Source organism: Anser brachyrhynchus (genome assembly GCF_964034855.1).
Source record: "Anser brachyrhynchus genome assembly, chromosome: 1".
In the NCBI taxonomy this organism is placed as follows: Eukaryota; Metazoa; Chordata; class Aves; order Anseriformes; family Anatidae; genus Anser; species Anser brachyrhynchus.
In genome coordinates, this window is record NC_137694.1 from 127,047,036 (window position 1) to 127,069,443 (window position 22,408).

Genomic DNA, 22,408 nt, shown 5'->3' on the forward strand with positions numbered 1-22,408 from the left:
AGGCAACCTGAAGGACAAAAACATTACTGTGAACAGCCAGCATGGATTTTTGAACAGCAAATTATGCTCATCAACCTGATTGATTCCTGTATCTGCAGATGAGTGGATTCCTATTACCTTGACTTTAACACAGTTCTTTGGTCTCCCATGATATCCTTGTACCTAAGTCATATATACTGTTTCATACACAGCTTACAAAATGGATCTAAAACTAGCAGGACCACTGTTCTTCATGGACTATGATCACTGGTGTGAAGTTCCATTAGAAGACAGCTACAAGTGACACTTTTTAGCAGTTGAAGCTGGGGCCTATTTTCACCTGCATCAGCAGTAAGATGGAACACACCCTCAGCAAGTTGAGCAACAAAACATCAGCTTGGGGCTAGCATTTGACACATTCGAAGCCAGTTCCTCACTCACAGGGACCTTGATAAGCTCAAGAAATGGGCTGACAGGAACCTCATGAATTTCAACAATGCCGAAGTCCAGAATCTGGGATGAATAACTGCATGCAGCATTACTGGGGACTGATGAATTGGGCACTGACAAGACGTCTTCCACTACCTAACAGAAGAAAAAACAGAGCCAGACTATTCTCAGGGATACACACTCAGACAAAAAGAGGCAACAGATACGGGCTGCAACAAAGGAAATTATGATAAGTATTAGGCATTTTGTCTGTTTGTTCAGTTAAACCATCAGGGTGGTCCAGCCATTAGAACAGCTGTGGAACCTCCATCCATGGAGATACTCAAGTACAGAGACACTAAAAACACGGCCGAACGAGGTGCAAAGAAACTTTTAGGCTGGATTTAACTTCAAAGATAGTCCTCCCTGAAGTAAGTAACTGGTCCATGCAACCACCTGAGGCCCCTTTCACCCTTTTTTGATTCTATCATAATTTGTTTGGCAACTACTGTAGACATAGAGAAGATGCATGCCATGATTTTTTTCTTCCATACAAACTAACCTAGACGTTAAAAAGAATGAATGGGTAACCGTGTTGGTTAGCTGAGATTGGTGTCAGCAAAAAGAAAAAAGCAAAACAAGGAAATTCCCAATGTATGTCCAACTCTTCACAGCCTCCAAAATTGACTGTAATTCTTTCAGATGTACTCAAAGGTATTGGATGTTTGTTGCTTGTATTAAATTAAATTACTAAAAAAGTCAGTGTTGATGAATGCCCAGTAACCAGCTGCAGGACAGCACTATATATATATATACATACACTGTATGTGTATACATATATATATATACACTGCTCAAAAAACTGTATCCAGTCCTAGGAATAGCGTCCACCTTTTTGAGATAGTAACTTCCATGTCACAGAGAGGAACTGAACTGAGTTAATGCATGGCGCACTGAATGTTGGCAGAACTATTTCAGAGAGAAACAGTCAATTAATAAAATCAAAATAGTACACAGGCATCAGATATATGGGCTGGGGGAAACAGAAACAAAACATTAAGGCTCCATATGATAACTGTATAATGGCTTAGGCAAGATGTTAACTTATTAAAAGAAAACATCACCCAATTCCTCCGAGGCACATTTCGTTAGAGTAGGGTGAAGGAAATGTTCAGGAAGGATAAAAACAAAACTACCCTACCAAAACCAACCAACCAACCTCCATCTTTAGGTTACCTCTTCTTTCTCTCTCCTGTCCCACCCCATATTATTAGCCGCAAGCCCTCGTCACCATGATTTTGTCTCATGTAAAGCAGTGGAACACATGAAACATTTTGGTAGAATATCTTTTTTCATTCTGCATGACCAGAAATACTTAAGATCAAAGTCCACCTTAAGTCAATACTGTTGCATAAGTATTGCAGGGAAAGACTGCCATACCATTCATCTATACCAATACGTGACTCAGTGAAGAAAATTCTCTTTATAAAGAGCAATCTAAATCAAAAAATGAAAGAGCAATCTAAATCAAAATGAAAACATCTGCAACAATCCCTCTTACCATCCTGTTTTTTTTAATAGAATAATTTGCTTTGACTTAGTATTAGTTACCTCTGATCTTTATGAATTAAATCTTTTTCTCCCCTCAAACACCTATCTTAAACCAGACACGTCTACTCTAAGCCAGGAACTTGCATCATGTGACAGTACTCTTAATAATGTAAGAGTGTTTTGATTTTTTTTCTTTTAAATTAGCCTTGGCATAACTCAGGCATTGTTAATTTATTAAGGCTTGAGAAAAGAGCCATAGAGACAAATGAGAAAGGTCAGTGGACAGGAAAGGCGGGCAAGAAAATTAAAAGAAAATGCTAGGAACAGCTCAGATTATTTAGTTGACATTTTCAGGGAAAAAAGAATTTTCCAGTTGTTTCCCTGATACCATCAAGCACGTAAGTGAAATTGAAGTCAGATTGCATGCCACATGAAAAGAAAGTATTTGAATGTTTAAGTTGATAATGCAACAGTTTTGTTTTATCTCCTCTTTTTTTTTTTAATGGAATAATGAGCATACACACAGATCCTGTACTGGCACGGGCACTCAGGAAGCCTGTGGCTTCTGTATACTATGTTTTAGAAACATTTTAAAAAATATATACTAACTTAATACACTCCCTCAGTTACTATGGTAATAAGCACTTTGTACAAGTATAAAGATATCTAAAAGGTGTTTTTAATTCATATTGATATCAACCTATTCTCCCATGTTATAAAACACATGAGATACACTGAAGAAATAAGCCAAAAATCTACTACTGAACATGACTTCTTAGAAGAGACTTTTTGGAGACTAATGCCAAATAATTTTCTATTTTGCTGTGAAGTTATTGATTTCTAAGGCAGAAACTTCATATAAACCATGCCTGAAAAACACTACTCTGAGCAGACAACATATCCAAATATTGTGGAACTACTACAAGTAGCAGATGTTTATAAAGTCTGTATTATAAAAATACTAGTCTGTATTACAAAGATCTTAGTATAATTGACAAACAACAGTTCAAAAGTTCCCTGAGAGTGGTACTTAACAATGACAACACAAACCAATAAACCTTAGTTATGAAATAAACAAAGAAAAATATATTTTGAGAGGAAGGGACACCAGAAAATGGAAAACATGGATGTTTCAACCTTCACACTAGCCCTGCAAAGGGATCTGCTGGCCTCAGTATTCCTGAGAACTGCAGGGAATTCAACGGCAAGCTCTCTCCCTGTGCTAGTGGATGCCATTTGTGGACTAGCCCTTAATTTGCCACCAAAATAAGTTTACCCAGTTTTCATTTCCTACCTGTGGACGCAGAGCTTTTTTTTTTTTTATTATTATAGTATATATAAGCTAGAAATCATAATGCATTTATTCTACAACTCTATCAACTATTTTAAAACAGCAGCAAAATACAGAAAGCAGAGTCCCATTTATACAAACTTTGAATGCTTCTTCAGAGAAGATGGCATACTCCTTAGTTTTACCAGACTCTTTAGTCGTATACTGAACTATTCAATTTGATTTTCCTCTTTTATACCCCATTTTAAAAGATTAAAACTGCACTATACGGTTTCTTAATGAAATAAGTTCATCTCTCTCCCTTTATTTGCATGAAGAAAATATTCCAGACCAAAATTGCAAGAAGACAAAATCTTAATATGCAGTTTGGTAAAGTTCGAGTCAGTCTTCGAACAACACGTTTATCTATCCAGTAAAGCTTGCGTTAATGCGATGTAAGAGTTTGGCAAATTCAACTCTAATGGAGCATAAAAGTGCTTTTGCTTGAAAGTGAGATCATTTTTAAAAATTCAAAGCATGATCACTTTTTCCTTTTTTTGCAGGAACAATCTGATACAAGCAGCAAAGCTTAAATAAACTAGAAACATTTCAAATGATCCATAAAGGATTAATAAGCACTGCAGGAAGTCCTATAGGCTCAGCGTATACATTTTCCGTCTTTTTCTCCTGCGACAGGCATGACATGAAATTCTAAACAGAACTCAAGTTTCAAAGTCACTGAATGTTAAGGTCTGCAGCTTTGATACTGGGGTAGAGTGGGGTCACCATCTTGGAATACTTAATTTAAACAGATAACAAAATATTGATTTTATTAGCATAATAAAGCCCCCAAATTATGGCCCTTCACAAAAATTTTTTCTACTCACAAATAGACAAATGGACAAAAGCAAGCCAAAAGGGGTAGTAGTAAGCTACAGGCCACTAATATAACAAGAACAAAATGACAGCTATTATTTTGGCAGAGATAATCTATGCTGAAACACAAAACACACACGCACACAATTTCTTTCAATACAATTTTCTTGTCTTCCCACTGACTTCTATGATTACCACAGAAAGCAGGGTTCTAAACACATTTCTCAATTGAATCTTCAATCAATAACGGTAAAAATTTGAGAAGGGAGATATGGGAAAATGCATTATAGCATTAGTAAGTGTTTGCAAAACAGACCGAACTTATCAACATGCATAAAAGTTGAAAGGGAATAAAATGAGAAAAAAAATCAGTAACAACAGATTTTCTACCTTTACTTGACCAAACTAAGTCAACAAAATTCACCCAAACTCCAAAATCCAAACGGCAGCAGAAATTGCTTAGACCAGGCCTGGTCCAAGCAATCCAATTATGCAGGTCCAATTCTTTTCTTTGAAGTACCAGAGTTGTAAAAATAAAGAACAATTCTGAATTACTTAATAGCCTTTGGGAAATGTGAACATTCAAAGGTATTTTGCAAATAATGACGAGAGTGATCATTTAAAAAAAAATATATATATATATATATAAAGCAACAAAATTAAGCTAAATGGAGAGTACCTACTAATACTAGTTTCACTTTATGAAAGAGAAATATTAGAAAAGTAAGAATTAGATGTCTGCAAAAACCCAAAACAATAAAACTTCTGTGATCTCAGACCAAGGTCAACTTGACCCAAACAAACTCAATTTGCTAGCAAGAATCCAGACTGGCTTCACCACTGACGTAGGAAAGAAGACAAATAATTCATACTGGAATTGAGAGCTCCTCTTGTTAGAAAACGAAAAAGTTTAGGCTCTGCTAAGCTTGTCAGGCTTTTTACCACCCAGGCTTTCTGTTAAGAGCCAAGAACTTCAACAGGGGAAACTGTTTAGGTGACAGTTATACACAAATTGGGGAAGTTCTTACAAGAGTGGGAAACAAGAAATTCCAAAATGTAATAGACAAATTCCAAGTTATAAAAGAGCATAAATATAAAACCAGCAAGGATAATATTGGCCATATTGGGGAGGGAGGGAGGGAGGGAGAGAAAGAAAGAGGGAGGGAGGGAGAGAGGAGGGATGTGAGAATGATAAATGTTAGCTCACAGTGAGAGACTGAAGCTGAAAGGCAAAAATTATGCTAAAATAATACACTAATCAAAAGGAAAAGTGAATGAGAAGAAAGAAGCAGAAAAAAACGAACAAAGGACTAGAAGTAATCATTTCTCTGTATAAAGCCAGCGGAGAGACCTTGCTTGAAATGCTATCTACAATCTTGGGTACATCACTAAAAACAGATAAAAGAAACCAATGCAAAGAACAGGAACAAAAAAACGCTCTATAAATACAAAAAAAAAGTATGCTACAATAATTTTTCCAGTGGTTACAAACACACCAGATATAGTGAAATACCATCACTGTCTACTAATATTTGAAAATAAAGAAGAGCAGCATCAGAAGGAGAAAAAGCATGTTACAAAAAGTAGATATATGTATCAAAATACGTAAGTTTTGAGTAGCTGAAAGTAAGATTTTTATTAAAAAATCTCAGGCTTAGCAGAATCTGATATATGTTCAATAGAGCAGCTGTAATAAGTTTAAATATAATAATCTGCAGCATTGGGAACAATCCTAGTTCTTTAAGGAAGTAGGAAAAGAAAATACTACACTTGAATATCGAGAAAGCAGATGAAAAGGACTTTGGTAAATAGCTGCAGCCTTTGTGTACCCAGCAAAACCACAGCTCGCATCAATTTCAGTGCCCACATGGCTCTGCCACCAGTATCGTGGCAAAACAGAAATAAAAGAAGTGCAAAAGACAGTCAAGGAAAACAGAAGTTGAAAAGAGAAAGCCTAGAAATGCAGACAATGAGGTATACAGATAAACTTGTTGTTTTGTTTACCCTTCTTTGCAATTCAAAATAGAATTTCAGTGAAGCTGAAAAGATGACAAAAATCACAGTGGTGAACAGAAACATCTTGAATGCTATAAAATAGCCCTTGGATCTGCTTACCACTAAGTGTCATTCAGAAGCTCCATCTGCAGAAGATTTGGGCATTCGTACAGGTGAAAATACTCCTGTTTTATCCAAAAAGTTAGCCACTACCCAGGAACTTGCATCTCCTGCAGAAAATTCTGTTAAATAAAAGTCGTTGATGGAGTTCCTTGAATCATTACTGATCCACCTGATGTCAAATCATAATGAGGCAAATCTCTTTCTTAAATAGAACTTGTTTTTTTCATAGGTTAATACTTAATCAGTCTATATTTTGTGGGGGGCAATGCCCTAACAAACAACATTTGAACATTTTTCTCAATATTTAAACCAGAATATTTGTTTCCTCATGAGGTTTAAATCTCTTTTATTTTCAGAATGTGTTCTTTATGATTCAAGCAGTGCTACAGAAAGTGGTACTGCTGACAGAGAATGAGGGGTGCACAGTTTGCAATGGGAGAGCACTGTGCTTGAACGCAGAGAACAAGTGCTGGCAAAGCACTGAAATGAATTACAGATAGGTTTTCCTACATGCAACCTCCCTTACCGTTCCTATCCAAGTTAACTGTTCATAAAACTTGACAACCCAGTATAAAATTAATATACATACACAGCAAGTCAATTTGCGTTTGCCAATTTTAATTTTATGAAATAATGGCACCTTGTATTTCCCACTTCAACCTTGTCTCTCTCCTTTCCTGTAAATTCCTGTCTTAAAGCGACAACTTAAATATGTCCAGTGGAAGAAAGGAGACAAAGGGAGAGAAGCAGATAAGTTTAAAAAGTAAGTGGATGACGAGGAAGCGAAGGGCAACAATGAAGGTACGACAGACTGAGCAATTTAAAAAAAAAAGTTTCAAAGGGTAACTATGAAAAAGAAATGACTTGTTGATCACATAGGACAAGAGACTGTAGGATTTTCTGTGCTCCTTGTATTAACTGAAGAGGAAAAATGCTATCAGTTAATAAATCTATTCACAATATTTTTACTGTAAACTTTAAAAGCATGTTCAACAGTTCTGTTGCGTTTTTTTTTTAGAACAGTAGCAAAGATGCATGTTATCCTTCCCACTACTCAGAAGTAACTTAATAAACAATTATGGAGGTGGGGTAGAAGAAAAATGAGAGAAAATGTATTTTGTTTTTTCTAATAGCTGATCAATTTGGCTGTTTAATATAACTGAAAAGGCAAAAATGTTAGGTGTTGAGAGCAGAAACGTGTTTTCCCAAAGGCGTTATTAACAATTAATAATCATTACACAGTGCCTTGTTTACCTGACCTTGTGTAAATTTAGCAGCCTTGTAATTAGACTGGTATTTTGCACATTCGTATATTTCCATGCATAGGATTTGACTCACTCATTCATCCATTAAACTTTGCTTGACAGACATAGATGGATAATCAGGGTACAATTTGTATTTACTGGATTACAGAAAATTGCCCAAACTGTTAAGTTCAAGGAAAGCATGTTCTTATCTTTCTCTTGTGAAAGATTTAAAAGCAATTAAACATCAGAGGATGGCCCCAAGGCTCTCTGAAGAAGTAGCAGAGCTTTTATAAACTGATAGCACTAACACAACTTTGCACTATAATGAAAAGAAATAAGGACTACATTCCCCTTTAGGCAACACAACAAAGTAATTCCTCAGTAAGACACGTTTTCCATAAACACTAACATCTGAGTGTTAAGCTCAGCCTCATGGAAGAAGAAGAATTTACATTAAAAGCTTTAAACTAAAAGAGGACAGGTTAGAGATTAGATATAAGGAGAAAATCTTTACTCAGAGGGTGGTGAGGCCCTGGCACAGGTTGCCCAGAGAAGCTGTGGATGCCCCATCCCTGGGGGTGCTCAAGGCCAGGCTGGATGGGGCCTTGGGCAACCTGGTCTGGTGGGAGGTGTCCCTGCCCAGGGCAGGGGGTTGGGACCAGGTGATCTTTAAGGTCCCTTCCAACCCAACCCATTCTGTGATTCTATGATTTTCCTTCCCCAATGCAAGAACAAGTCTTTGTACTGTGGAAATTAGGAGAGATTTTCTCTCACTCAGCCACTTTCCAGTAACTTCCTAACTTTCCAAGCAGGTGGGGGAATTATTCACATGCTTTTCTGATGACAAAAAAAAGAGTCTTAAAATTCAGATGTTTGTAAGCATTATCCATAACAATGAAATAGTATTTCTAGATTTCATTAAATGTTCAAGAACACAATTGATTAGGCACTTCAGATTAGTCCCAAACTAACACTGTTCTCTTAAAAAAAAATCAAAAAAATACAGCTCTGTCCCTCTTCAGGCTCTCTCACCCAATAAATACACTTGTGTTTGGTGCTTTTTTTCCCCCCTACAAAAACAACCCCAATAGAAGCCAAAAAAGCTTAGTACCTGGATAACACCTCTACTGCATAGTGATTCTGGTGCCTAAGAAAGTTTCTCTGCTCAGTCGTCAGTACAGAATGCTAATCTCTTCCTATGCTGCACGAGGGAATCCACAGGCAGTTTTGCTCCCATTTGAAAAATATGAAACCTACTTTTCTCTGTGGAGGACAGATTTTTTGTATTATTCCAGGTGCTATATATTTTCATTCAGGTAAGTGATAGAGACAGTTGAAGATTAATAACAGCAACTGAAATCATATTCTATGCCATCATCTAGATTTTGTAAACGTCAAAAGTTACAGGAACTGCTTAAACATAGATGGATGGACATTAAGCCTTCATACTTCCAGCATCAAGACTAGATTCTTGTAGCACTTCCTATAGTATATTTATTCCTCAGTTTTTGTCAGACAATCCTCAAATGCGAGGGGAAAACTGAGGCACACTGAAGTTTATAATGTTTCTAAAAACTAGAAATATCATTTACCAAACATCTACCCCGTCACATTCTGGTAAGCAAAACAATGATCCAGCATATCAGTTCTAAAGTTGAAGGGGTTAAGTTATTTTGCATAGCCATGGTACTGCCCTAAGAGCTCCAAAACACATAAGAGAAATAAGAAAAACTCCTTTGTTAATATAGTTATTTAAACACAGCTGGAACGTCCTAAGACCAGCTATGAAGTCTGTTAGAAAAAAAATAATCTGAAGTATCATAGTGAGAACTCCATCTTGCTTTTTGTCTTTCGCTAGATGTCATTCTGCCTCTGTTTTTGACCGAAGATCTTTCCTATTATAACACGGTTTCTAAAAGCTTGCTAGCACCATATCATATCTGATGCCTTCCACACAGTTTAGTGTCTTACCACTAATGGATAAAAAACAAGCAAAAAATTTCGTAACTAAAGAGTTACCCACAATTAAGATGATAGGGGAGGAAGGAAGTGAAAAAAGTCTGTCTAGATGCCTTTCTTCTGAAAAAATAACTCACCTATAATTTATAAGAGATGGAGTCAGTGGCTATGGTGCTGGCATATCCCTAGCCTTGGTTACGATACTAGTCATGGTTATGACGCTGGCTCCTCCCCTGTGAAGATCTGTGTCTAGAAAGAAAGGCACTAATTTAATTTACATAGAAATTAAATGTGCTTCTCACTATGAAAGCTTGTAATCGTTCCTAGATCATTTTCCTCATTCTCACCACAATCTCAGATGCTCCTTAAATAATTATTTGTTACTCAGGGTCTTCCTGAATGACACCTGATTACTGAATGGCATCTTGCCACTAGCTTCGTGAAGCCTTTCACAAATGGACTCAACAGAAAATGTCAAAAATATAATGTTGGGGTAATACCTGACCATTTCTTGGCAGATTCTATTTTATATAAATAATAATTATTTATTTTATTAATTTTAAGTCCTTACAACGCATGACTTGTTCTTGTTCGGAAGCCTCCAGAGACAGGCAGATCATACAGAATTTTTATGAATTCTCTGTAAGACATCTCAGTCTCTTTCACTTGATGGGTTGGGGAGGGAGCAGCAGCATTTGATATTAAAACTATCTTATGTTTAATCAACCAGGAAACTCTCTCAAGAACCATATTGCAATTTAGTTTACTCCATTATTGCTACTTCATTGATTGTGTTAAAAACAAAAAATAAAAAAACTAACAAGGTGGTCCCAAAAAGCTGCCCCATTAAAGGAACAAGAGAATATAAATACTGATCCCTTGTCGCAAGAAGAAAGAGGTAGAAAGCAGTAGGAGGGAGGGAGAATTTGATTAATTGCTTCCTTCAAAAAACACGCAAATAAGAAAGAATTGTGTGAAAAAGCATCTCAACACTGCATGAACTACTGGAAGACAATCTAGCGTCTAAATAGCCATATTAATCTTATTGCCTTTATTCATACTCATGCAAGTATATAAACAGACACATACATAGAGAAATTCCACCAAATTCAAATTTTAAATTCAACCTTTCTGCTTGACAGGTGGTCACATGAATGGGTAGCTTGGTATCTGCTAGTTCATTGCAAGACCATCCAGCATGAATTCCTTTAATATGAGAAAAAAATACGCATTATCCACTAACAATTATTACAAGAATTACAACGTTCTTGGAAAAATGTAGTGTGATTTTCTGCAACAGAATCCAGTATAACCCATTTTGTTTCTTTGTATTTTTGAGGGGTGAGGGGGTTCTCTGTTTTTAAACAATTCTACTCCTTTGTAGTATAGACGAATGTTGCTTTGGATATTAAATTGAGAATTTATCTTAAATGGAAACAAACAACTTCGCTAAAAATTAGACATTTATGACTTGCAAATTACAGATACTAATTATTTTCAGTATATACAATTACGATATTCTCAAGAGGTATTAATTTTGGGACAGATGTGCTTTCATCATGTAATTTGGAAATTAAGTTACACTCTCACGTATGGAAGCTCAGAAGTCTGAATTTGTGTAAAGATAGGATTGATAGAGAGGAATTTTGTCTTGCTAATTTTCTCTCTCTCTCTGATGAGAGTGTGGCCAGCAATCCTCACAGCTGGGTTGCCTTGCACTCAAAGGAATGGGGGCTGACTGCAGAGTTGATGAGGATACACTTCCACTTGACTCCACCTCCTATTTTGTCCTTTCAGATAATTCTACTAAATCCAGTAACTTCTAAATATTTAAACAATCATTAAGACATACCAACTGTAAAATATGCACAATGATAAATCCTTCACATCCTTGACAGAGAGCAGAAATAAGTGTTGCTAATGCAAATTATCTGAAAAAAAAGATATTTAAAATACACATAATCTAAACTGAAGACATTAGTAAAGAAATTTCCATCAAATGGGGGGAAAATGAAGAATATTGCTATGTTGACTATAAGTTCATTAGGAAAGGAAAGCTAGTTATTACAAAAATTCTCTCTTCTACACATGTATTTCTATAATCTTCAAAGACAGGTGAGACAAGTGATAACGGAAAAAACATAAGAAAAAACACAAATTAGATAAATCTCTTGGATGATATTGCTGTTGAGTGTGATGGTTAATTAAAGAAACCAGTTTGGGAGTTCATACTTTCTTGTTTTCCACATTTGACCTGTAGCCACCAATACAGAAAAGAAAAAAAGACAAAACAAAAAAAAGTAACGTTTTCTGGTCCAGAAAAAAGAAAAAATCTTCAAACATCAACACCTTGTTTACACCGTTCTATAGGAGGCTCGAGATAAAGATTCAAGACATTCAGAGTATGTGCCAGAGTTCTAAAACCTTATTTATTTATTTATTTTTGGATGGAATGAGTTCAGTCACTGCATAAACATTTTTTATCTGGAGATCTGATAATCACATGGATCTGATGCCTCTCTTGCAGACGTCCCTTAAGAAGTAATGATTTTGTTCATAAGAAAAGGAAAACATCTACTTTTCAAATTTTGCAAAGTCTTTCTTTTTATTTAGAAACCTAGCTTACCTTTGGAAAACCTCAGAAATGTTTTTTTACATTTGTGGATTCAAAACATAACACAATCACTAGGCTGAAGATACTTGGATAGCTGAAAATCTTCAGATGAAAGAAAATGAAAAAGACAATAGTCCTTGTCATTTAGCTGCTGTAACAGTTTTAGCAGGACTGCACAGCTTTTTTCTTTTTTTTTTTTTTCCTACTATAGGATGCTGCAGCTGTGGACAGACTGAAGAGACAATAATCTTCCACATGGCATGAAAAGAGGGAGGGGAGGTTCATCTTTAACAATAAAAGGGCCTTTAAGCCAGTATGCCATCATAGAATGCATAGAACTAAAGCACAGGCAAAGTTGCCAACTCTCCAGGCCTAATTTACGAAAAGACAGTACAAAAACATGCTCACATGAATAAAAATAGAGTAATTAATGTTTACAGTTCAGTAAGAAAGTAGTGGTAAAGTCCATCAGTAGATGCCATTTAATGAAAATGATCTGAACACATCTAGCCAGCCTGACAGCTGAGCTTCAAGGATACTTAAATACCTATATGCCGGATGCTACGTATGGACCAATGCCTGTTTTGTACAGCTTGACTATCTGACTTGGAATAAGGTTTTGCACTCAAATCATTCCATCTCCCAAAGCAGACATCGAAAGCACTTATTTTCTTAATGCTTGGGGATTAAAATAATTAAAAAATCATTTGTATGTATCCTCTGAAGGATATTCCGACACTGCAAAAAGTGGAGACTGTAGCACTTACAAGACCTTGACTTCTGAGCAAGGCACTGTGAAGCAAATGCAAAACCCTTTCATGAAGCCTTTTTGACGTTTCTTCCTGCAGATGGGAACATTCTCATTTAAAATGCAGTAGCATCTCTCTTTCATCTCAGATGATCCAAAACTTCATTGGCTCTTAAGCATCTCTCTCAAACGCAGAGAAGTACAGGTTTCATGGGGCAAGAGGAGCAACAAATGCCACTGTACAAGGCACACTGGCATATCCTATGCCAGAAGAACTGTTATAGACAACTTGTTGCACTATCTCAGATTTCTCTTGGCTGCTGTAAAAGAAAAATGATTAAATCCCTAGAAGTCTCATTCAGGAAAGGGGTTGCCTTCCCCATCCCAAAGTACACGAATGAAAGCGCAAACAGAGGGGTTTAAGCTCAGCAGTGCTGCTCTTCCTCGTTGCTCTGAAGCTGGTTCACATCCAACTCACTTCCAGAACCAAGCTAGAAAGTCTGAACTACTCACTTATCTCTTCAATCCTTGAATGCCTACACATTCATTCAGTTTCTCTTAAGCACCAAATACTAAATAGTACCAAGCACTAAATAGTTTCAACGTCATTTAAATAGCCAAGTTTTTGAAATAGCCCTCAAACTACACAGCTTGTATGTGATGAGATTTCAAATACTGGAATCACTTCCACTGAGGAACACCTTGTTTAATTAAGATTAATTTACCAAGAAGTAGAGCTGTGACTAAAAGTTACTGGAAATATTTTCTGACAAATTTAACTGCTTTAAACCAGAAGATTGAAAAACTCCTTCATCAGCTAAGAGTGGAAAAAATAAATACCTACAAGACCCATCCCCACAATGCCAAAGAAAAGCATGCTGAAGAAAACACAGCTGAAACTTCTGATGTACGTGCCTTCTGCCACCTCCTATCTCCATTTTGTTACTCAATAATTTTCAAGGATATGGACTATGAAAGACAGCGACAACAACAACAAAATGTTTACAAAAGAAGGTATACTCTGCACCAAAAATAGTTTAGTTTCCCAAATGCTAAAAAATATTTTAATCTGTCTTTTAAAATTGAAAGCAGGTTCATAATAAAGACAGATACTTTGGACAGGTAACTTAGATTTCATACAATTATTATAAAACTGTCCATATCTTGTTCTTTTCATATGTCACTCAACTCTGAATGTCCATGGATAGACCCACTTTAGTTTTACTTTTTAAACAACAGGTTAAAATAAAAGACATTTTCTAAAATCAGTGTTGGACTACAGATTTCTGCATTATCATAACTCCTAAGACAACATTTCTGATTACCACAACATTTTTAGGTCGCACATGTCAAATAAACTTGTCCTTGCAAAAAGAACCGTGTCCAGTGAAAACACGGTCTCTTCAGCTTCGGATTTTAGCTTTGTTTTTCTGGAAAGATGCAAGATGCTTGAGCACCGTAAGAACTGTCAATTAAGCATATATCAACCAGTATCACATACTCAAGATCAACAGACAATCCTTTCTGTTACCTCCCAACAAGCTGGCTATAGTGCACTCTCTAGTAACAAAAGTTCATGCGTAGTAATATAGACTTAATCTCTTCTTTGATATTTGTTGTCCCAAGTTCATATAATGTATTAACTATATCAAAACTACACAAGAACTGATGGTTTAAAGACTTACTTTAAGCCTTACCTATATTTAGCTGGACTTCCATTTATTGTAACGTCTCTAATTTGAAACTAGTAGGACGTTTCTCCATCCAAAACTGCATACAAATTTAAATTAAAAGCAACGAAAATCTGAACAGATTGAAAATAGCCATCTCTAAAACTACTGTCAAAAGGAGAAAGAATAACATTGATCTTTACAACACCAGTGACTTGTCATGAATCCTCTTTTGTTTCATGATTTCTTGTTAGGGTAGTCTCAGAAGAAGTGAATCCTAGAATCTATATAGCATCCTAACATTTCTGTCAATCCAAGGTGTTTAAAGAAGGGCTTAATCTCTCGCTCTTAAAGTAGTTTGCCCAGGCACTATTCCTCATGTAATTCTGGCAGACCTCTCAATAGGCTACACACATTCTCCCAACATTTTAAGTTCTGGGTTACAGAAGCCCATAACAAATATTGCTGTTGGTAGACCAAAGCTACGCTACTTTGCATTCAGTTTAAAGCTAGAACACGGAGTTGCAACCATAACTCTGTATTACAGCACAAACAAATGCTACCAAAATTCATCATTGTTTCTACCGGAGTAACAGATCGGTTCCAACAGAGTACCTTCAGAGACAGAGCATTCTGTAATCCTTTGAAAATAGAAACATCTTGTTATTAGAGAAGTGATTCAATCACCTAGGTAAACATTACACACTTGGTGGCAATCATAACCATGACCATATTTACCTGTGGGCACATTTCCTGTAACGTGATCTTCAAATTACTGCCATTTATAAGCCTAAACAGATAAATTATTGTGATAATAAACCCCTACATTCCTATGATCTACCTACAGAGGAAATTACAAAGTTGGTTTTACTCTATTGAGGCAATCTGCATTTCTTAGAACCTCTTCCATGCTGGGGCTAACCCAGGGAGCATTTTCTACAGTTAGCTGAGACATATATCTAGAATCATTAAGAGTCCTCTCTGGCAAGGTACCTGACTTGAGACTAAGCACTAGAAAGAATCAACAGCAAACAGGTACTGCTCCTTGGCTCTTGTTCACTCGTTCACAGTGCCTGAAATTCTGAGTGCACAGAGTTGCACTCAGTTTCACTCAGCCATCAGAGAGATGGATGCATGTCCATCATGGCTAGTAAAATCCAATGAAGAGAGTTAAACCTTTTGTAAAGGCGTATCGATCATTACTTTGAAACACTTCACTAAAAATCATATTGATGCTGCAAGTCTAAAACAAACAATTCCTTTACAGGGCAGAAGTTGCAGTAATAGCGAATCAATCCCAGTTAATAGATGCCATGAGTGCTGTGACAAATAACTGCTTACTCATCCCCAAAATGCCCTATATGTGGTGACCAAAGGGTTATCTTTCATTATTCGGTAGGTGTAAACTATGTCAGCAAAGACAGAAACATAATGCTTTCACTTAGTGACCGCTCTGTTCAATAATCAAGGTATTTCCAACTTTCTTCTGGTTAACCAAAACATGATTCAACCTATGACCCATCTGTCAACCTCAATCGAGAAAAGAATCAGAAAATGCTATAGTAGAGGGGAAGAGAAAACTCCTGAGAATCTGGTGCCAGCTTCCCTTCCTTCTCTCGGGTCCCCAATAAACTGTGCATGGAATCACATTCATCTTTTATCATTCACTCCAACTGCTTCCCATTCTGCCTTGACTTGGAAGCTTTCAGTACCAAAAATAAATGTCTCTGTTTCTGTATGTATAAACTAAAACGACAGCGATACAATTTCAAGCTTGGAAAAGGCTCAGAAATCCATTCACATACAAACAGGAAGAACTCCCAAAATAATCATTGGAGTTAATTGGACGGCAGCTTCTAGCTAGCTGATTGTGTCTACCACATCAATTGGTGTCAAGATTCCTTCTGTTTTCTGGCTCTACATTCTCCTCAACACATGTCCATATAGTCCTAGTACTATAAGCATAACAACATTTAAAATATTGTTCTATTGCCACTACTTAGCACTATTCCCTCACTCCAAAAAATCTTCTTACCCCAACCCACCCACCAAACGAAGAAAAGCTTTCAATACATGACTGTTGCAAGAGCATGATTACAAAAGTCATCACCATCATCTACAATCATATTTTCACCTGTTCATGTGGTGTACACCTGTGGGTTGTTGGCAATACACATGATTGCAGTGTGGGAGATTCCAGGTTCAGAACGAGCCCTGTCATCTTTGTTCTCTTAAGCGAATATGCCATGCTATCCCCAAACCTGTGTGAATACTATTGCCTCTTACAATATCGTCCTGTTTATAAATCTTTTACTTTTTAAGTGCATAAAATACTAAGACAAAAGCCAAATACATATATACAAATAATCAAAATGGGAAAAAATACATATATAAACGAATAATTCAAAGATCTCGAACGAGTGTACTAACATGCTTTTATATTGCGACCTAATGTGCAAGCAGTAGACCACCCCACCACAGGTAAGAAATGAGAAATTTTGAGGGCTATTGAACACTGAATTTTCGCAGCTGAACAGCATAAAGTTATTTAGCAGTGTTCAATAGCCTTCAAACTCACTTCTGTCTGTGGGTTAGAGTGGTCCAGTAGAAAGACTGTAAAAATAAAAACCGTGCAATACAGGCTGGACTAAGATTTTCCCAGTATTTTTTTTTTTTTTTGAAGAAAACTTTTAAGGTTTGCATCATCTTACACATTTTGAAAACATAAACTGATCTAAAGATGCCATACACTTCAAATAGTATACAGGCTTTAGCCTACAAATATATCACTACTAATATCATAAATGTACACTTACAAACAAGATAAAAACTTGTAGCTTCAAGGACTATGGCTTAAGAGTCTAACCAGTTCAGTATGGATTTTGATACTGCTCAAATGATATATACAATGTTTTTGTTTTTTTATTCATTTATTTTCACTTGGCAAAACTAACACCTCAACAAGTGAATGTCATGGAATTCCTTTTTATGGATATGAATACTGATTTTTATAGAGTTTTTTAAAAGAAGATCTAAGAGTTGGTGTTTATTTACCAAATGCTCAAAACAAGTATTTGAATATTTCAGTGGGAAACAAACCAGTTTGCATCACAATAATTAGATCCTCTACTATAAATTAAACACAGCTCTCATGCATAGAAGTTGGTCACTTTTTCCATCTATGCTTGCGTATTTCAGCCTTCACCCATTCTCTAGCATGGATGTTTCATTGATGGCTGAGGGTAACACTTCAAAAATGAACTAGCTAAACAAACTTCCCAGCAGCACTTGACAGAGCTACACCTATTCTTCCCCATTTCCAAAGCAGTACAGAATTAATTACCAGTTCTATGGATCTATTGTAAGTATAATAGACTAAAGAGCTATCACAGACACATTTATTGTAAAAGCACAATCCCAAGAGTGTCTAGTAGAGGGCCAAAACGATTAACACAAATGCTTTGTCAGATCAAAGATAAAACCTGCACCGCCCAATTGAGGAATGAATTAGAACAGTGGGTTATCTTTCAAATTAACCAGGGCAGTTAGTGAGGAAAATTTCATGAAAGTGTAATTCTTAGCCTTTGTGAATCCACACAGCAGGCATTCTGCCAGCTGACAAGATGATGAAATTTTCATGCTTAAAAAAGCCCTCTTCATTTCCCAATTTAGATTAGCTAGCGTTTCTCTCTCTTTTCATCTATTTGCTCTTCTCTGAAGCAGAATTAAAAAAACACACCATACAACAGAATCAATTTTTCATAGAATAATGCATTTCTGAAAAGAAGTAAAATCTTTGTCTGTCATTTTTTAGATGTATTTACAATTAGGAATAACATTATTAAAATTGATATTGTTAATACTATTAAGAAATCCACTGATACTGGAACAACGGTAGATAAGTTTTGGAAGGCAGATATAAAATATTTCAATGTTTAATGGGGAAAAATGATTGAAGGAACAAAAATAGAGGCGAATAATTTACAAAAACAATGAGATTGTAGCAGGCTTACGAAATTCTATTTGTGCACTAAAATTTGCATCTTCTTGAAGGAAAGAAGTACTTCACCATTATATCTATTAACCTCAGACGCCAAAAAGGGAAAATAGATTTTCCACTTTTAGATTTCATGGCACTCCCCCCCCTAAATTTACACAGCTACATATGAAGGCATTTCAATAGCCTAAGGGAAACAACACGCAACATTCCTAAACAGTTAAAAGAAAAAAATACGTTTTTCAAAGCTCATCGAAAATAGTAAGCTTATTCGTTTCAGTGAGCTGTGGATAAGGCCAAAAGGCTCTTAATAAGGCTGACTTTTTATAAAGTACATCATTTTAAGGGTAAAAAAAAAATCATTTTTCAGCTTATGTTTTTGTATGTATTATGTTTTGTATGCCATTTGACCAACATACAAAAACAGTATTATCTAAAAAAATCAAAATTAACGGAGTGACACAGACAATATATTTGTCTATTTAAACAGATACTTCTGCACCTCTTAGATGCAAGGACTACAACAGGAGACATAAGTAAGTGTCTCAAAGCTTCCTCAAATGTTTCATTCAGATGGTACTTTGCCACACTACTTCTGTGTGTGTCTTTATAGTTTATAGGATTATATACATTAGTGCAAACACCCATTTGACAAGTTTCAACTCCAGCTGTTACACAGTCACTACAAGTACTTGATGAAAGGAATACACTAAAACTCAGAGCACCTGCTTTTCTAAGAGCTAACAGGACAAAAAGTTTTCTTGACCAACTCAGTGGAAAGTCTTTTTTTTTTTTTCAATGAGAATTGTGCAACTTCAAAATTACATTTCACACTAAAATAATCTCACCTTTTCAAATCCTGAATGTATTCCACAGTTAAAAAGTAATTTTAAGCTTTATTATTATAGTTAACTAGGTTAAAAGCAATTTCTCAGCACTGAAAACATAACCAAATTTATAAAGCCTTCACTTAAAAGGACAATTAAATTCCTTTTGGAAGACACTTCATTATCCTATATGCTATATAATAAGATACATAATAGATTTTAATAGGACAAATTACAATATTCAAACATTTCAGGATTTGGTTCATAGCTCGGTCTTGCCTAGAAAAAAAAATCTAGACAATGGAGTAAAATATCATGCCACTTTTCATTCTTATCAGAAACAATAGTTTTTCCTGTCCTTAAACTTATCTTCCTTCATTAATCAAGTTTACTATTGCACATATTATGCACGTTGTATCTAGCACTTTATATGCCAAAGATTATTTAGTACTTAGCATTGTGTATTATGATAACGTAAAAATATTAAGTCTAAAAAAGTTAATCAGAAGCAATAAAAAAGCAGTCTGTGTAAACGCATTACCTTGACATATTATATAATAACACACTTTATAATATAATGCATATAGTAGTATCATTTGAATAAAAATTCTGCAGCCAGGTGGACCTTGCAATAAAGTAACTTGAGATTTGGCATTTGGGTAACTTGTCCAAGTCATCTACCTTTACCTTCAATGCAAAGGAAAGATCAATCCTACCTTGTGAAATACTGCCTGAATTTAAATAGACTATGTTTTGTGCTCCTTTTGACACAAAGACCTTCATTCAAAGACATTTATACATTCTGAATTTATCATGTCCAGAAAACAGATTAGAAAACATCTACATACAATGGAACAGGAACTAACAAAGAAGAAAGAATAAAAAGCATGCTTAGTGTTAAACCATAATTGAACCTGAAAACTATTATGCTAATTTTCAGCATTGTAAGTGCCATCTGCAAAAATATTTTGTAATACCTGAGAAAACAAATCACAAATATCACAAATTAGGTTAGCCTTTCATTAACAGGCCAAATTTTCAAAAACAAACTTTGATATACTCAAAACTTATGAGCATCCAAAAGTTAGGAGTTTGTTCAAAAATGACATCTGACCTGAGAGCTATGAAAAAAGGCCCTACATTAGATAACCAAATAATAAAGACAGCTAACAGGAGGAGAAATTCTATGAAAATTTGACCAGACTGTTAGCTGCCAAGTCAGCATATTACAGATGCAAAAAATATATTAATACAATTTAAAAATCTTTTTTTTTTTCCTAACCTGTAACCATTTTGGTCAGTGTGAAGATGGGAATTCCAAATATTACAATATTATTTTTTTTTCCACAATGCCATACAATGCTAACCATCTGAAAATATGGAAAACAGAGCTACTTCATCTGTAGTAAAGCTGACAAATACAGTTACAAAAAACATATACAACTGACTATCTTGACATGAAACTGAGCTATCTGGAAAACAAAACAACACAACATTCTAAATTAGTATTTTAAGAATCACTAATTGATAGTTTCATTTTGATGAAGTTGGGGTTTGCTATTGCATGCTACTATTTTGTACAATACAAAAAAGGGTAATATGACATTCACTAAATTCAGGGACAACTTAGAAAACTAATTTGATAGGGCAGAATATTTTCTGAATACTTACGTTGTAGTATTTTCGGAGGTAGCGTCTAATATCCAACAGTAATTTGTTGTTCATTTGAACCACGTGGTTGAAAGGAGGCTCTTCACATTCACTCTTACTGCACCTTTCCAAGCTGGGTTCAATAAATCGCCCCTGAAAACAGAAGTGTAGAACAACGTATATCATGACAGCAGATTATGGCAGCAGAAGTTATTACAGGAGTTTAGACATAAAACTTTGCCTAAGAAAAAGAATAGTCTTAAAGTTTTTTTCAAATAATTTATTTTTTTCACGTATATCTCTAATATCTAGGCCTTCTTCCTTTCCATCATAGTTGGCCACACCCATACACAGTTGGTCCTCTGATAGGACCAACCATTTTCCAACTTTCTTCTTAATGAAAGGTCTTTTGGAGATTATGCTTCCTCTACTACTAAATTAATCACTCCACAAATTATGTTAAGGAAAAAAAAAAAACCACAAACATAGCCTGTGAACAAACCACACTTCCTCCAACAATACAGTGTTTCTGTTTCACCAAGGACAACAAGGTCCTGCCTCAACCTACTGTTCAGATCACTGAAATCCATCTTAGGAACACCAATTACAAGATTACTAACAGTGCTGAAGAGACAAACCTTGTGAAACAAGAACAAGGTGACCATCTTTTATTTTCCCCGAAGTGCAAAGAACACCTTTTACAGTTTTACAGAATCTCATTTGCTTTACTTTTGAAAGCTTCTGAATGCCTGACATGAAAATTTCAGAACCTGGAAGCAACGTATGAACTGCTGAAACTGAATTTGGTTGAATTCTCATTAAAATAACAACAACCTGTTAGGTTGGGTGGTTGTAAAACTTTAACAAAGTTCTCTTTCCAGTTAAGGCTTAACAATTATGCTTCTCTGAACCATCTTGGCTAAAACCCCACCCACAACACTAAATAATTCCACTAAATAATTGTGTGGGGATTTTTTTTCTTCTTTTGTTTGTTTTTAATGTGTTTTTTGATTTTTTTTAAAAAGAGTTTGACATCTACTTCTCTTCAGTTAGCCCATCTGCAAGTTGTCAAGCCTATGTGCAATTAACTATTTTATTTACAGCTGTAATGAACAAAAGTCAAGGATTTACAAAGCATTGCTCGATTTGCGTGCTTTTTCGTCTTACTTGCTTCCACAGACCACTTTATTTTGATTCAGAAATATTCAAAACATCTGCTGTTTGTCCAAATTAACTTAAAATAATTACTTTTAATTTAGATAAAAGATTTATTTGCTTTCATTTTCAAGGTTTTCACTACTCTGAAGTTTGCTAATTTGCCAATGACTAATACACGCATAATATCGCTGCAGAGTTAAACACTTGGCCCTATTTCAAGTTGTGATCCAAGGTCCCAGATACATTTTTTGGCAGAACTTCTCAACAAGAATGCACCCCTATGACTTTTTATGTTCAATATACAAAGACAGAAGG

General features: G+C 35.5%; 1 protein-coding gene across 6 annotated transcripts in view; it reads right to left on the reverse strand.

The window, feature by feature from the left end:
* The window catches only part of POLA1 (DNA polymerase alpha 1, catalytic subunit), a 220,839-nt gene that overhangs the window by 92,058 nt on the left and 106,373 nt on the right, over nucleotides 1-22,408 (reverse strand). For 3 of the 6 annotated variants that reach the window (XM_080587453.1, XM_080587452.1, XM_080587454.1), the window contains exon 34: nucleotides 20,957-21,088. In XM_080587453.1, the coding sequence (XP_080443579.1) occupies nucleotides 20,957-21,088 (132 nt within the window). Of the gene's footprint in view, nucleotides 1-10,247; nucleotides 10,636-11,292; nucleotides 11,361-11,433; nucleotides 13,112-20,956; nucleotides 21,089-22,408 lie in introns of those variants that run through there. The other 3 variants (XM_080587456.1, XM_080587455.1, XM_080587457.1) reach the window with 3 other exon arrangements.